A 16752-nucleotide genomic window follows, 5' to 3' on the forward strand; every position below is an offset into this window, starting at 1 on the left:
AGCTGTGTGACCCTGGGCAAGTCACTTAACCCTCACTAGCCTGAAAAAGAAAAGAATGGAGAAGCTATGATGATGGTAAAACTAGAGCTGAAGTTGAAGTCACATATAGGAGGGATCTCTTCCCAAAAAAGTGAATTGTTCCAGTAGAATTTTTCTGTGAAGTGAGGTTCAGAGTCTTCTAGGCCATCCTACCCAAAAAATGGGGCAATCTGTCCCAGATCTAATGCAGACTCCTCACAAGATCATAGATATGCTAGACTGGAAAGGGAAGATTAGGCTTCTTTTGGCTCACTCATGAGGAAAACTACAAATCAGAACTCATCCTGCACATAATGCATATACACATAATTTAAAATAAATATATTTACATGTTATAATACATTACATGTTGAAGAATATAAAAATATGATGCGAAATATTGTATAACTGGGCTTAAAGCCATGTCTATGAGGTGTCCAAATTAAAAATATCTATTTGTTAAGAAATATGGGAGCAGCTAGGTGGCACAGTGGATAAAGCATGGGCCCTGGATTCAGGAGTACCTGAGTTCAAATCCAGCCTCAGACACTTGACACTTACTAGCGGTGTGACCCCAGGACAAGTCACTTAACACCTACTGTTCCACCAAAAAAACAAACGAACAAACAAAAAAAGAAAGAAAGAAATATGGAGAATGACTGCTTAAAATATTATACCATATTTCAGGACAAAATTTAAAGATAGACATGAAATTTATCAAAAACAAAATTACTGTACTATCTTATAAACCTATCCTCTTACCAAAAGAATAATGCAGCATAGATTTAACTATTAATCAGAACCCAGTGAAGTTACTCTACTTACTCTCTGTAAGTTGCTGTTTCAGGATCTTCTGTCATGACATCATGTAGGCCTTCTACTGAAATGTTAATGATGCCACAGAATTTATCCTGGATGACTCTGAAAGAAAAAAAAAAGGAAAAGGAAAATAAGACGAGAAACTAAACAGGCATTCTTGAGAAAAATCATGTTTTAAAAACAGAAACTTGAGCTCCTAAACATGTTCATGTTAAAAAAAAAACAAAAACTTCTTAGGGAGCAGCTAGGTGGCGCAGTGGATAAAGCACCAGCCCTGAATTCAGGAGTACCTGAGTTCAAATCTGGCCTCAGACACTTGACACAAGGTGTGTGACCCTGGGCAAGTCACTTAACCCTCATTGCCCCGCAAAAACAAAACAAAGACAAAACTTCTTAAATAGAGTTTCTTCAGGTTTAAAATTTCATGTTCTGAATCATACAATTCAGAAACAATGGCTAATTTAAGAAAACAAAGACAAAACATTTGTTTTAAATCTGAAAAATTATCAAAATGTTCTAGTACTTAATCTGATAGACTTAAATAGAATTGATAGGATTTAATACAAGATCTTTAAATTCTTTAACACTTTCCTAATCCTAAACTCTTAGCCATCTCTTCCTTTCTCCACATGTCCAAATAGTATTAATTCTCCCTCTACTTTTTGCATCTATTCCCCTCCTCACCACTATCACCCTGGTTTAGGATCTCAGAAATGTTTTCCCAACTAAAATATTTCCTAATTACAATTTTCACCTCCCATCTACTCCCTCTATTCAATCTATTCTCATGACCTCAGGTGATCATCCTATTGGCAATCATACTCATCTTTCTATTTGTTTTATAGTTTGTAAGCCTTTTACATGTATTATCCTCATGAGGTCAGTGTTATTATCTCCAGTTTATGGCTATGGAAACTGAGGCTGATCCATACTTAAGTAATTTGTTTAGGGTAATAGAGCTAGTAATGATGTAAAGGTTCAAACCCAAACCTTTCTGACTCTATTCCAGCACTTCATCAACTGACCCATTCTACCTCAAGATGCCATCACGTCATCAAACAGGACCAGGCAAGACCCAAGAAGGGGACTCTTCATTTGCTCTGCCCACCCACCCATCCTTTCCATAATCACCATTAATTCAGAACCAAATGCCCTTCTTCTCCTGGATCTCAAATGCAAACTCTCATCATTACCCAGAGAGAAAATCTACCCAATACTGTGAGCCCCTGGGAAAGGCTGAGGATTTGAGGAATACCACCTCAAAATGCTCACCCATTGTAACCAGTGAGGCCTAGGATTTCAAAGATCCCTGACATTACCATCTAGCAGTAGCTACCTATATCTCCCATACCCTTTTTTTGTCTCCTACTCAGAGACTGGAATCAAATCAACATTATCATTACTATCTCTTATTCCATGATTTTATTACAAAAAACTCTGAAGTATTAGCTGCCTAGAATAAAATTCCTTTCCCTGGCTGCCACTTGCTAATATCCAATCAGTCACACCTGCCCTATTCCCTCCAGGTGCCTATCCCACCCTACCTTAACTTTCCCCTTGTGCTCTCTCAAATTCCCATTTTTAATGGATGAAAAGCTGCCCAGAATACTACACTGACCTCAGAAACTACTTTCTATAGATTTTGTTTTCAATTTTCTATGTACATGTTGTTTCCTTCAAATAGAATGTTGGGGGCAGCTAGGTGGTGCAGTGGATGAAGCACCGGCCCTGGATTCAGGAGGCCCTGGGTTCAAATCTGGACTCTTGACACTAGCTGTGTGATCCTGGGCAAGTCACTTAACCCTCATTGCCCTGGCAAAAAAATAAAATAAAAATAAATAGAATATAGCTTCCTCATGGCTAGTACAGCTTCATTTTCTCTTTGTAGCTCTACCATATAGGACAAGGAGTGGCACATATTTGCCATTTTAATTTTTATTAGTGAGGCAGTTGGGGTGACTTGCCCAGGGTCACACAGCTTTACATGTTAAGTGTCTGAGGCTGGATTTGAAGTCAGTACTCCTGACTCCAGGGGCCGGGACTCTATCCACTGTGCCACCTAGCTGCCTCTGCCATTTTTAAAAGCTTTTTTGAATTGCTGAATTGAATGTCACTCCTCTCCTCAAAAATACTCCAGTGGCATCCCACTGCTTACTGAAAACAGGAATAAAATCCTGATATGAGCTTTCATGATGTTCTCCATCCTTCCTTTCAGCTTTATCCATACTATCATCCTTCCTGTACTCAACACTCCAAACAAACTGGGCCACTCATTCCATCACATATCATTTGTTCATGCTCTTTTCTCCAAACATGCCAGAAATGGTCTTCTCTCCCTTTTTTCATTTCTATCTGTTCAAGTTTCCTATTCCTTTGAGTGAATTAACGTGGTCTCTCCTCCATGAAGCTTTTCTTCTCTTCCTCCTAAAAGGTTTCAAGGTACTTTGCCCAGAACTCTCCATTAGAACTATCTTATGTCATTGTTATCTATGTATATATGTTTCCATGTATTAAATTATAAGCTTTTGAGAGCAAGGTCTGCGACATAGTATTAATGCATTCCCAGATCCCAGCACAGTGCTCTGCATCCATGATGCACTTAAAACCTGTTAAACTAAAATGTTGCACAATTTATGTGGTCATCAGTAGTCCTTCATCTGAACCCACAAAAGGAGTTCAAGTTCTTTGAATGATTCTTCTAGGCATGACAGATATATATTTATTTAATTTCCATCCAAGCCTCTTTTTCACTCTTCCCCTCCTAGTTTTAGGAAACTAAAGGAGTTGGGATCTATTTTTGAAATCATTGTACAGGGTAAAAAGCCAGTCTGTGTTTATAAAACAAAGTTTTGTATTTTGGGGAAAAAAAAGGTTTTAATTCCTGTGGTCCCTAGAATACCTAAATAAATTGGTAGAAGATAAAATTAAATGTAATGGTGGAACAGTAATTTATTAAAAACAAACAATATTTTCAAGCTACTGACCCAACTCGTGACAGAGATAGAAATTCTACATTTAAACTAAAATTAATGTCTTTTCCTGGTACTTTCCAGGTCAAACTCTGAAAATATTTTTGTCTTAAAATGGGAACACACCTTTTTACCAATATTTCTCTGAACACTTGTGGAAAACTACACTAATAATCTCATTAATAGACACTTACTGGGAAGGAAATGAGACTAGAAATTTTAAGGGGATTTCATTCAAGTATCATAGGATGAAAAAGGATCAGAGAGCTGAAAATACCTTTATTAGACACAGAAAAGTACTAATTTTACATAAAATGAGAAAATGTTCAATCATATGAGATTTATTTCTGTAAACAATCAATAGTAGCTGATGCATTATTCCTGCTAAATAAGAAAAAGAAACCCACTTTTTCTAGAATTATTAATATTAAGGAAATGTCAGAATTTTGCTTATGTTAAGTTTTTTCAAACACTTAAGGTAAGTCAATGTCAAGTCTACTTTCAACTTGACAAAGTCCTTCACTTGGACTTTTAGCCTCCCACTCCAACTCCAACTCCTTAGGGTGTTCCATTTAATTGTGTCCCTCTGCCCTCTGTTCAGCACCTCCCATATTTCAGAGATCTTCCCCAAAAACATTTATCTGTAGTCTGTCGATTCTGTGGGCTTTACCCTTGTGTTAGATAACTAAGCTATTACTGTTACAGGCATGATACATACACATACTGTTATGGAAGGCAAAAAACATAATTTGAAACTAACAAAAATTAGTCATATCATTGTTAAACAGGAATTTGATGTTGTTGTTCAGTCATTTAATTGTGCCTGACTCTTTGTGACCCCCATGGGCCATACTGTCCATGGGGTTTTCTTGGCAAAGATACTGTGCCACTGGAGTGGTTTGCCATTTCCTTCTCTAGGGGATTTTGGCAAACATAAGTTAAGTGACTTGACTGGGGTCACACAGCTAGTAAGTGTCTGGTGCTGCATTTGAAGTCAGATCTTCCTGATTCCAGTCACAGCACACTATCCACTGTGCCATCTAAATGCCTTACTAAAAAGGAATACAAAGGTATATTTCTACAATTCTAATATTAAGGGCTCCTATGAGTTATGAAAGCACTGGATGTTGATATGTATGTTTATTTCTGTGAAACAAACTTCTTCCAGCAATGTCTTGGACCTAGGTTTTAACTTTTCATAGAGAGATTAAAGTTTTTTACTTAAGTTGTATTGGTTTATTCACCAACTACCAAGCTGTGTACTTTATTGCTTATTGCCAGCTTAAAACAACAATAACAACTATTACCATCCAGATCATAAAATCAGGAAAATTTCCCATTGAAAACTGTTTTCCTCTTCACTCCTAATACAATGAAACCAAAGTAAAAACTATGAAAATTTGTGGTTGGGAGAACATTATACTGATTAGCTGTAAGCATACATATATGGATAAAGATATGTATAAAAGTATACAGTGGTTTTATTTATTTTCTGATGCTGCCACAAGTGGGTTCGCAATAGGGAAGGAGCCACTAGACAGGGAGAGATTGACCTGGTGACAGGGTACAGATGAAGGCCATTTGTCTGAGAAAATGGGATAGAATAGGATCACTTGTCAATGTAGAAGGGGTTTGCCTTGGTAAGGAAAAAGGCAACAATTTCCTGTGAGATGGGAGGAAGGAGGAGATACTGGGGGGAAGGCATCTGAGAGATGTAAGATGAGGAAGAATGAGCTCTCAGCAAATAGACTCAATTTTTCAGTGAAATATGCAAGGTTCTCAGTTGAAAAAGTGGAGGGAAGAGGTTCTAGGGAAAGTGTGATATGGAAGGAAAAGGTTTGGAAAAGGTGCTAGGTTGAGTGAGATAGTTAATCAATTAGAAATTGTAAAAGTACTGCCTTGCTTCAGTGAGGGATAAATTGAGATTATTTAACAAATTTGAAGTGATCCGAGTCAACACAGTTTCATGGTTTTCTCTAACTATATTCAGTACTGGGTGAATAGGAGCAAAGGAACAGAAGGTGGAAGTAAGGTGGCTCAACAAGGCATAATCAGAGATCCAATAAGGTGGCAAGGGACTTGGGTGTCAAGGATACTGTAGAGTTGGAATGACTCAACAATGGAATGAGATTGGGGAAGTGAGGAGAGAGTAGCCAGTACAAGGATCATGGTCCAGAAAAGAACTGAGATAGAGGGATTAGAGATGACGGTGAAGACCAAGAATAAGGTTAGAGGCACTAAAGCAGAAGAAAAGAAAGAATGACACAATATAATGAACAGATAAAAGAATTTCACAGTTAATAAAAATGGAAATGAAACATTTGTGAGTGATGAAAAGATAATGGTTATGACTATCTCAGTATGTAGCTGAAATAGAGTAGAACAGGTTGAAGAACTGCAAAGCCATGGTATTAGAGAGTATCAATATGTACAGTGAAATATGCTGGCAGGAGGGCAAAAGTTAGGGTAGAGAGAAAAACCTTGAGGCAGGCACTAAATGCATGGAGGAAGGAAGGAAATTGTCCTGGGGGTTGACAGATAACAGCTACCAGAATCTTGAATGGGTTGTAAATATGGATTGAATGCATTTCAAAGGAGAAGTTAGTGAGTGAAGATAGGAAAGAGTGAGTCTAAAGGAACAAGGAGTACTTCCACTCCCCCACAGTGAAGAGGTAAGACCAAGGACAAGGACAAGGATGGGGGGGAGAGGGAGTTGTTGTGGATGTATGAGTGAAAGTTCAGCTGGTACTAAAAAAGTATGGCTAGGGATGCTATGTCATCAGGATGGATTTGGGTCTCAATGTGTGCCAGAAAATGGAAGAAGTGAAAAAGAAAAAAGCTTTAAGATGAAAACTAGTTTGTTAACTATCGAAAACGCATTGTACAGCACAGGGATAGGTTGAAGGGAATGGAATACTAGTAATCACCCAAAAAAGCAGTCAAAGAACATACACAGACATAGAGAAAGAAAAAAGGGAGAAAAAGATATTGGGGTGAGAGCAGAACATCATATCCATTTTTCATACCACCTAGAAGGCATAAGTCTGTGCAGAAACACTATGTACTTCAATTTAGTGTGTCTAAAATATGATCTATGTCAGAGAAACAAGCAAGGTAACAAAATGAGGCATCTTTGATTAAATGACATATAAACTTCAAGCTAGAATGGTCCTGAGATATCCCCTAGTCCAACCACCTTGGAAAGAAACTTAGTTTCAGAGAAGTAAAACAGCTTGCCCTCAGTCACACCAACAGTAAATGGCAAAGTCTAGCACACATGGCATACAATGATCCTAGTCAAACCACTGCCAGCCAATTCACTTATTTGTTCACTCATTCAAGAACAATGATTTCAAAGTGCCTATGCTGAATAGACCATTGTGGTTGGCACAGGAGAGATATAGGACTTTAAGTAAGCCATGACTCAACCCTTGTGGAGCTCAGTCTAGAAGAGGGATATGCCACAAACAGAGGTAACTGTAATTTACAACAACACATAAGCACATTTGTGAACTGCAAAACAAAGCAATATGGCAAAGTCTCCTGGGTTCTTTTTCTTCAAGGAGGGAGGGAGCAACAGAGGGAGGAGGCATTTATTCATTACCTACTATGTGCCAGGTACCATGCTAAACAACTTAGAATGATAATCTCGGTTTCTCCTCACAACAACATGGGGAGGTAGGTTCAGTTAGCCCCATTTTATAGGTTAAAAAGCTGAGACAGTTAGAGGTTAAGTGATTTGTTCAGAGTCACACAGCTAATAAGTGTCAGAAGCTGAATTTGAACTCAAGTTTTCCATATGCTAGGCCCAGTGTTCTGTCCATTGTATCATCTATAGTGTTAACTTAAAGGATTTATAAAAGTTGATCCATATGTCAAGCAAGTGAAGTTATGTCCTTATAGGTCTTATCCCCATTTTATATGTGAAGAACTTGAGTCTTCAAAAACTTATGTTAGATGACCAGGGTTTGATGTTGGATGTGGATTATAAAGATGGATAAGATATGGTTCCTTTCCTCAAAAACTTTACAATCTAGAAAGAGGAAGATTATTATTATTATTGTTATTATTATTATTATTATTATTATTTGCAGCTGAGGATAAAAAAATTTCTATCACCATGAGAGCCTATCAGATGGCTTCCAAAAGAAAGAAGCAAAGTGAACTTTTTTTCCTCCATGGTTAGTAAAACACAATGCTGGCACAGGGGAGAAAATGTATGTAACCATTAAAAAAATACAGGAGAGCTAATAACAAAAACAATCTGAGATAATGGTGGCAACAGAACCTACATCTTATGTATGAGGTTCCAAAGAGAGGTTAAAAGGTCTTAAAAAAAAAAAAAGATTGATATCTCATAAAATTTAATAAGGTGTGAAAGGGGCTTTTGTCAGGAAAAGGTTTGGAGTCTAATGTGCTATATCAGGTAGCTGATATTAAATTCTATGCCCTCGACTTTTCTCTAGAGCATCACTGTCCTTAAAAATAAGTCCTGAGGTGAGGTAGAGTGAGGAAGAATGCTTTTCTGATTATTTTTCACATATGTGTGTGTGGAACAGGGACACAGTGCTCTGCTTTCAGCCTCCTGCAATAACACTGTCTGATAGGACCACCATTAAACAAGCATGAGGGTAAGTCGGCTAGGCTAGGGGGTTCAAACTGGAGCATTTATAGAATAACAACTCACATGCACACAATGCTCTATGGTCTGTAAAGTAATATCCTCACAATCTCAAGATATAAGATTAGTAACCAATATTACTTCCCCCTTTTTACAGATCAGAAAATCTGAGACTTTCAGAGATTAAATGACTTTACACGGTCAGTCACATAGCTGGTAAAAGTATAGAAGGGAAAGGGGCAGCTAAGTGGAGCAGTGGATAAAACACCAGCACTGGAGTCAGGAGTAACTGAGTTCAAATGTGGCCTCAGATACTTGACACTTACTAGCTGTGTGACCCTGGACAAGTCACTTAACCCTCATTGCCCCCCCCCCCAAAAGAAAAGTTTAAGAGGGAAGATCTAAACTCACCTATCCTTACTCCAAGTCCAGCATTCCTTATACTACAGCATGAAGACGCCTCACATAAAATCCCAAACAGAAAAAACTAACAACCCTACCTCCCCCAAAAAAGAATTTTATGTGCAGTCTTATTGGAACATGCTTTTTGTGCATATTAACAAATAACAAGATTTGATGTACAGATTTAATCTTTCTCCATAAACATTCTAGGAGGGAAAAAAACCACCATACTAGTAAATGGTACACAAAACCTTTAAATGAGATGCACAAATACCAGTTTAATACTCCAAGTATGATTCTGGACCCAGAGATTTAGTTAAGTAAAAAGAGAAGCAATCTACCAGTTGTGGAAATTAAAATGCCCTTTCCGTCTCCTTTCTCTTCTATAAATTCATTTTATCCAAAACACTTCTGATGATCCGTCTATCCAACTTTTCCTCTCCTTACTCCCACCCCCAAACACTCCCTAGAGCCTTTGAGATTCCTCTATAATCTAGCCTATACCTCTCTGACCTTTCTAGTCCCCTTGCAGTGAAAAGGGGAAAGAGGAAAAGTGAAGGGGAAAGATAAGGATGGGAGGAAGAGGGCATCCTGTCCCCAAGGCCAGGAATGCAGAAGGAAGAAATGTTTCTTGTATCCCCAATAGAATTTTGAATGCATTTTCCCATTTAAAAAATATTATAAATGGCAGTTCATTCAAGTATATTAAGCTTTTAAAGGTTATCATGGAAACCTTTGTAATCTATCGATCAGTAAGGATTTATTAAGTGCTTACTATGTTCCAAGAACTATGTTCGGCCCTGGGAATAGAAATACAATGAAAGAAATAATTCCTATTGAATTAAGAAGTCTATAAGCTAATATTTTAAAGACTATTTCTGTGGGGAAATGAATTACAAATTAGCTACCTTACACATAAACTTCCAGAACACAAGCTATTAAAAAAACTAGAGCTCTATTTATCCTTCATGTACCCCATCAGAGCTTTAATAAGTGAGAGAATCTATGAGGAGGAGACTTTTCAGGCAACTTAATTCAGAATCATACAATTTTTGTTTATAGTTTGGCTATTGGACTTATATAAATAATGAGGGAATAATAATCAAAAGATAGAAACTACACACATACAAAAAAGGAGGAGAAATTAACATTAAGTTAGAGCTTTTAAACTGAGAAACCATTAGGGCACTTTAAATGAGACAGTTGATGAGCAATTGTATATTAACGACAGGTCCTGGTTTTTGTTTTGTTTTGGGGGGTCTTTTTTGGTAGGGCAATGGGGGTTAAGTGACTTGCCCAGGGTCACACAGCTAGTAAGTGTCAAGTGTCTGAGGCCAGATTTGAACTCAGGTCCTCCTGAATCCAAGGCCAGTGCTGTATCCACTGCGCCACCTAGCTGCCCCAGGTCCTAGTTTTTAAACGTACAAGATTAAACTTTCCTAGTTAACAAAAACTCAAGTATAAAATGAGTACATATAAAATACCCATACATAATACATTTGAATTTTTTTTTCTACAATCCATTCTCACAGGCCATTTTTTTTTTAACTAAAACAATTATAAATAGCTTTGTTTTATAAAAACATGGTCTGCTAATCTGACTTCATCTCTAAATTCATTAAATTCTATATTTCAGATAGCTCAAAATGGAAAGGAATTATAAAAAGTAGCATATCTCACAAATTTGATGAGATTTGTAAGGGCCACAGAACTCTAGGCTGCCAGCTCTAGACAACAGAAGGGACCTCAGAGTCTATATTGTCCAACTCCCTCATTTTAAAGATGAGGAAAATGAGACCTAGAGAGGCTAAGTGACTAATCCAAGGTAACACAAACAGAGTTGGGATTTGAATACAAGTCCTCTAACAACAGAGATAGTTTCCTTTCTTAAGACAATTTCCTTTCTTATTCTTTGCAAAGAGTAGAGGGAGAAAAGTTCAAAGATCATTGCTGTCAACACATAACAGGCAGTTAAAATAAAGATAGCAATTCTTAAAACAAGCAGTCAAATGTTTCTGAATATTACTATACCCAAAAGTAAGGCTTGCGATGACATGGAGTAAAAATAGGGTTCATATTTTGTGGATGTGTGCATCTAACTAATTTTTACCACTTCTCAATGAATACCCTTCCTGCTCTTCTCTCCACTCTTAAATCAACAAAAATACTGGCAGTGATGACTTTGCAAAGATATTTTATTCCACAAATTCTTCAGTCTCAGGATACTGTCAGTAATAATTCTTACTCAATTCCAAATTATTTTATATCAATTTTATAATGAGTTACCCCAAAATGAGAAACCAGAAAGCATTTACAAAGAGAGTATGAACTTCTGACATAATGAAAAACAAAAGTTTTAGGGGGAAATATTAATATATTTGAATGATGGACTAAAGGATATAAGCAATGCATTTATAATATAGGTTTGATATTTTGATAATTGATCATTAAGTACTCAGAAATTACTCAGTACTTGCTCATTATTTTGCTACATACTGCACTATTACTAAAATATAAAACATCATTAATAATCAGAAACCCAATGTATCATTTCACAGTAACACCAGAAAAAGCCATTATGCATTGCAATGCTACACTGAAATAACTCAATGTAAATGTGTATTTCTGCTATTAGATTATATGTGTTTTAAAAGCAAATCAAATCTTATAGTCCACACAAAGAGTTAAGATGAATATGATTACAAGGCAGAGTGTTCAAACAGGATGACCTGTGCCTGACTTTCAGGGATTATTTGTTTAGGAAGTCCAACTTGTTCCATAACTGCTCTTCCTAATGGATTCTGAGCCCTGGCACAAAGTGGTTCTGAAACACTATACCTAGCTGACTGATAAAAACTGTAGTATTCTAGTTTATGTTCGCCCGAGTTTTCTTGTGTCTTCAGTTTCTGCTTAAACTGAATAATCTTATAGATCAGAAAAATAATCACAACACAAGCTAAAATGAAAAAAACTAACAAAATGTCAAAAGCCTGATTCAACTTCTCAACCTCCTGTGTACATATCAAAGCTGTCTCTTGTGTTAAAGAGACAGCATCAGTTGGTAGGGCATTACTGTTTTCCATACTCAAGTTAACAGGGTTAAGCTGTATTTGTACTGGTAACACTGTTGTAGTCTCTGATGGATTCTCAACAGCATGTTCTTGAAAAAATCTATTAGGAGTTGAAGTCAGAACTCTTCCTCTGAAGACAAGACTGTCAGTTTCAGATTTTTCAAATAGTTTTCCAAATGTAGCTAATTTATGCCAGGCCATCAGTAATGTCATAGTCCTGTGATGACTCTGAAGAGATTCTATTGCCCAGGCTGGTGATCCATTAATTGAAGAAGTATGACAATCTGCAAATTCAGTCGACTTAATATAATGCAAAACTCTGCCATGCATTGATAGAGGATTCTGACAATAGATGTTCAGAGTAATGGCTAAAGATGTTAGCCAGTCACGTAGACTCAACAATTTGCAGCTACGGTTCCAAGGATTATAATTGGCTTGAAGATGTATCAATGAAGATAAGGGTTTAAGAACTGTAGGATGCAGGTCTGTAAGATTATTAAATGACAGATTAAGAATCTTTAAGGAAGCTCCCACCATTTCAAATGTATTACCATCAATGTTGATTATTCTATTTCTATCTAACTGCAGGTACATTTTCTAACAATCTAAGCAAGTTATAATTTGAATTTTCCAAATCCTAATGGTTTAAAAAACCAAATGTTTAAGATTATTAATTCCACTAAATCTGTCCTTATAAACATTTTTGATGCTTGCATTTTCCAGAAGTAGATATTCCAGATTGAATAGTTCTTCAAATGCAAAAGGCTGTATAGAGTCAATATGGTTATGGGACAAAGAAAATCTTTTAAAGTTTTGGGGGTTTTTTTGGATGGTACAATGAGGGTTAAGTGATTTGCCCAAGGTCACACAGCTAGTAAGTGTCAAGTGTCTAAGGCTGGATTTGAACTCAGGTTCTCCTTAATCCAGGGCTGGTGCTTTATCCACTGTGCCACCTAGCTGTCCTTTTAAAGTTTTTAATTATACCAAAAGCATTTGATGGGACCTTTCTTAAATTGTTACCTTCAAGGTCCAAACACTTAAGGTTTCCAAGATGAAGAAATGCTGGGCCTGATATCCTTGAAATTTTACTATCTGCCAGATTAAGTGTCTGGAGACTAATCATTCTAAAGAAGGTACCAACTCCAAAAACAGAGAGGTGATTCCTTTGCAGAGTAAGATAATGAACTGACACTAGCTCACTAAATAATCCTCTGGAAACAAAAGCTATCTGATTAGAGCATAAACATAAATTAGGAAGAGTTGAAAGTCCCTCAAATATTCCTAGATCTAAACATTTTATAAAATTATGATTTAGGTATGGATAATACTGTTGCTTCAAATTAACAAAAGCTTTTGGATATACTTTAAAAATACCAGAATTATCCAAATATAGTGCTACAAGAGCCTGAAGATTTGTCAATTCTTTTGGATTTACAAGGATTATATTAGTTCCACTCAGATATAAAAGTATTGTACTTTTAGGAAAATTCTTGGGAATACACGAAAGGCCTAAGCTACAACAGTTAATTTGTCTCCCAAAGCAAACAGACAGACATACCAGGATCTCTTTCTGAATCTAGGAAAAAAAAAAGAAAAAAAGCTACCAAATAAAGCCAGTCGGTCATAGGCAAGGCAGAGAAATTTGTAATCCACACATAACCCTGTGCTTTGCTTTTCTGTTCATGAGACTTGGCTATAAAAAGAGAAAGCAAAACTCTAAATAATGCTCATCAAAAGTTCTAAAAGTAAATCATGTCCCCAAATTCTGCATTCAGTTTATTCATCATTTTCCTTGGTCAGGCACTAGTTATTATTAAAAGTTATAATGAAAAACATTCCACCTAATGGATTTTTTCAACTACATGAATATTCAAATTAATAGCATGAAAAGTTAAAGAATGTTTCATTAGGAGCATTATTACTTCTTTGGGTAATGATTTATTATTAGAATACATAAAAAATGAACAAATATTAATATAGAGACTGTTACTGTAGTTTAAAATATTTCAACATATTTTCATATCACTTAACAATTCTGATCATAATCTAATTAAAGTCTAATTAGAACATTATAATCATATGAAAATATTAATTCATTATATAATCACACAAGTACACGCTTTTATTACATTTTAATTTCTTTTTGCATTCATTAAAGTCTTAAATATACTGCCTATATTTAAATAAAAAAGTATCTTACCAAGAAACAGACGTTCATCTTATTGTTGTTCATATGACCAGTGAATATACTTTTAAAATGAGTTGTAAAACATTGTTAAACTCCTTTCTTTTACCACATTTTTTGCCCTGGTTCAGTCAGGAAACAGTGTTCTTCCCACTGGTTCCTCTATAGTGAATGTGTAATACAGAGGTTACTATGGATACAGGAAATTGAGAGACAGGAAGTAATTTTATCTGTGTTTCTGAAGTATTGTTGGAAAGGAAATCTCAAAAACTTATTTCTTGAGAACACAGAGTTAATTTTTGTTCTCTTAATATATAAACCTTCCTTTAGAACCTGTTTCCTACTTAATTGTGATTTTTTAAAAAAAATTAAACTTCAAAAATTTATAGCATAAAAATATAGACAACTATGACTTATTATGTGAATATGTTTATTAAGAAATGTCACATATACCATATAGCATGATTATAACATGTCCCTTCAGTTCTGACCTTGTGAGATTCTGTGATAAGGATTTCATATAAATCCTTGATTTTAATAAGGCTTTTAATTTCAATAGTAGGCTTAACTGGCTGTCCCACTTAGGAACCCATCAATTACATAATTTTAATTCTTTCAAGAGAATTCTACTATGTAGCACTGCCCTTCTAACAAAAAATTCAATCCTAAATTTTAGACAGCTACTCATTAGGAGCATAATTTATATTTTTAAAAGGTGGTCATTTTACAATTATAGTGTACAAAGTTCAGTAAACTATAAACTATGATGTACTTCACATTTTTCCAACTATACTGTACAAAGATAATATCACTAGATTGTTTTTTTTTTGTTTTTTTTTTTTAGTGAGGCAATTGGGGTTAAGTGACTTGCCTAGGGTCACACAGCTAGTAAGTGTTAAGTGTCTGAGGCCGGATTTGAACTCAGGTACTCCTGACTCCAGGGCCGGTGCTCTATCCACTGTGCCATCTAGCTGCCCCTCACTAGATTGTTTTTGAGCAAATTAATTAACAGTGAGATAGCTAAAGGACCAAAATACAAGTCAAGAAGGGTGGAGCCAAGATGGCAGAGAAAAGGCAAGGACTCCTTGAGCTCTCCCCCAAACCCCTCCAAACACCTATAAATAATGCCATAAAACAATTCTTGGAGCAGCAGAACCCAGAAAAGGATGGGATGAAATAATTTTCCAGTCAAAAACAACTTAGATGATTGGCAGAAATGTTCTGTTGCACCTGGGTGATAGAGAAGCACAGTTCAGCGCAGGCCATACCAGCACAGACCAGACCCCAGTAAACTAGGAGCAGGCCTTGGGAGCCACAGAATCTGCAATAGCAGCAGCTGCTTCTGGAACTCTTAGCTCCCAGACAGTAAAGGGGTTGAACAACTGGTTAGAAGAACCAAAGGGGTCCCTTTGCTAATACTGAAACAGGACTGTTGTTTTGCTTTGCTTATACTCAGATCCAGGTCACAGTCCTGGGTGGCAGTCCCTGAGCAAGGAGGAGCGTGTGGTCACAGTGGAATAGGGACCCTCATCACAGTTCCTAAGCAGAAAAGAGGGCTTATGGTTGCTCACAGACCAGAGCACAGGCCAAAAGAGTAGTAAACACACCTCCCCTTAGATCATACCATCTTCAAAGAACTGAAAACTTAGAGGTCCCTAGAAGTATCTCTGAAGACACATAGATTACATATAAAAACCAGAGAAGAACCAAAGAAAGCTGCTGAAAGTTGGATGTCTGCATCATGCCTTCCAGCTGAAGTATTTAGGGAGACATAGTTAATAATGTCATATATTATTCTGAAGAGAGTTTTGACTTGTGACTCTCTGAAATGGTCTCAGGCAAATGCCAAAGGGGGAGATAGGGAGAGGCGGAGTTCCTTAAGAGCATACTTAAATATAGGAGTAAAACTATTAACAAAACAACACAAAACTGAAAAACACTATACTCTGGGACTCCTGGCTCAGCCAGATCCGTTACTATGTGCAGCTCAAAATTGAGGAAACCTTAATTAGTTTCAAAGAGAGAGAATCTTGAAGTTGTTATTTTCCTGTCTAGAGACAAACTTGAAATATTTCATATAAAGGATCATGGGATGATAGAAAGCCATGCAGTACAACTCTCTCATTTTACAGATGAGAAAACAACCTGATAGAAGCTAAATGATTCCATATAGAGGTATAAATACACACACACACACACACACACAAATGTATTTGTCAGTCAGTAAACATTTATTAAGTGCCTACTATGTGCCAGCTAAACACTGGGATATAAAGAGGATCAACTGTCTCTGTTCTTAAAGAACTTAAATGATAATGTGGAAGGCAACACACAATTTTGTACAAACAATAGGACAAATTGGAAATAATCAACAGAGGAAAGGTACTAGTATTAAAGGAGATATGGAGGGAGAGAATTCTAGACATGGGGGATGGACAGAAAGTGAAAATGTCTAGATTTAAAAGACAAAGTCCACTCTTCACCTGCTGCTTTGTGGGGTTTCAACTCCAGGGAATAGAATGCCACACAAGGATAAGCTAATCTCATCACCAAACTGCTAATTCAAGCTTCTACTGATATCACCTCTCTCAGCTTCCTCTCTCCTCTGACTAGAGGGCTAGAAGGTGGAGTACCAAACTCCTCCAAATGCCTTCCTTTATAGAGGGC

The 16752-nt window shown here is 36.6% G+C and overlaps 2 protein-coding genes across 2 annotated transcripts in view; both read right to left on the bottom strand.

Annotated features, from left to right (window-relative positions):
* The window catches only part of IPO11 (importin 11), a 205851-nt gene that overhangs the window by 36577 nt on the left and 152522 nt on the right, over window positions 1-16752 (bottom strand). Inside the window, 1 exon segment of the mRNA XM_043978159.1 lies at window positions 844-939. Within this exon segment, the coding sequence (XP_043834094.1) occupies window positions 844-939 (96 nt within the window).
* Window positions 11380-14133, bottom strand: LRRC70 (leucine rich repeat containing 70). Its single transcript, XM_043979531.1, is given in 5 exon segments — window positions 11380-12492; window positions 12494-12549; window positions 12552-12702; window positions 12854-13476; window positions 14101-14133. Coding segments are annotated over 5 exon segments (1827 nt in total). The 3' UTR covers window positions 11380-11528.

Source organism: Dromiciops gliroides, chromosome 1 (assembly GCF_019393635.1).
Source record: "Dromiciops gliroides isolate mDroGli1 chromosome 1, mDroGli1.pri, whole genome shotgun sequence".
Classification (NCBI taxonomy): domain Eukaryota; kingdom Metazoa; phylum Chordata; class Mammalia; order Microbiotheria; family Microbiotheriidae; genus Dromiciops; species Dromiciops gliroides.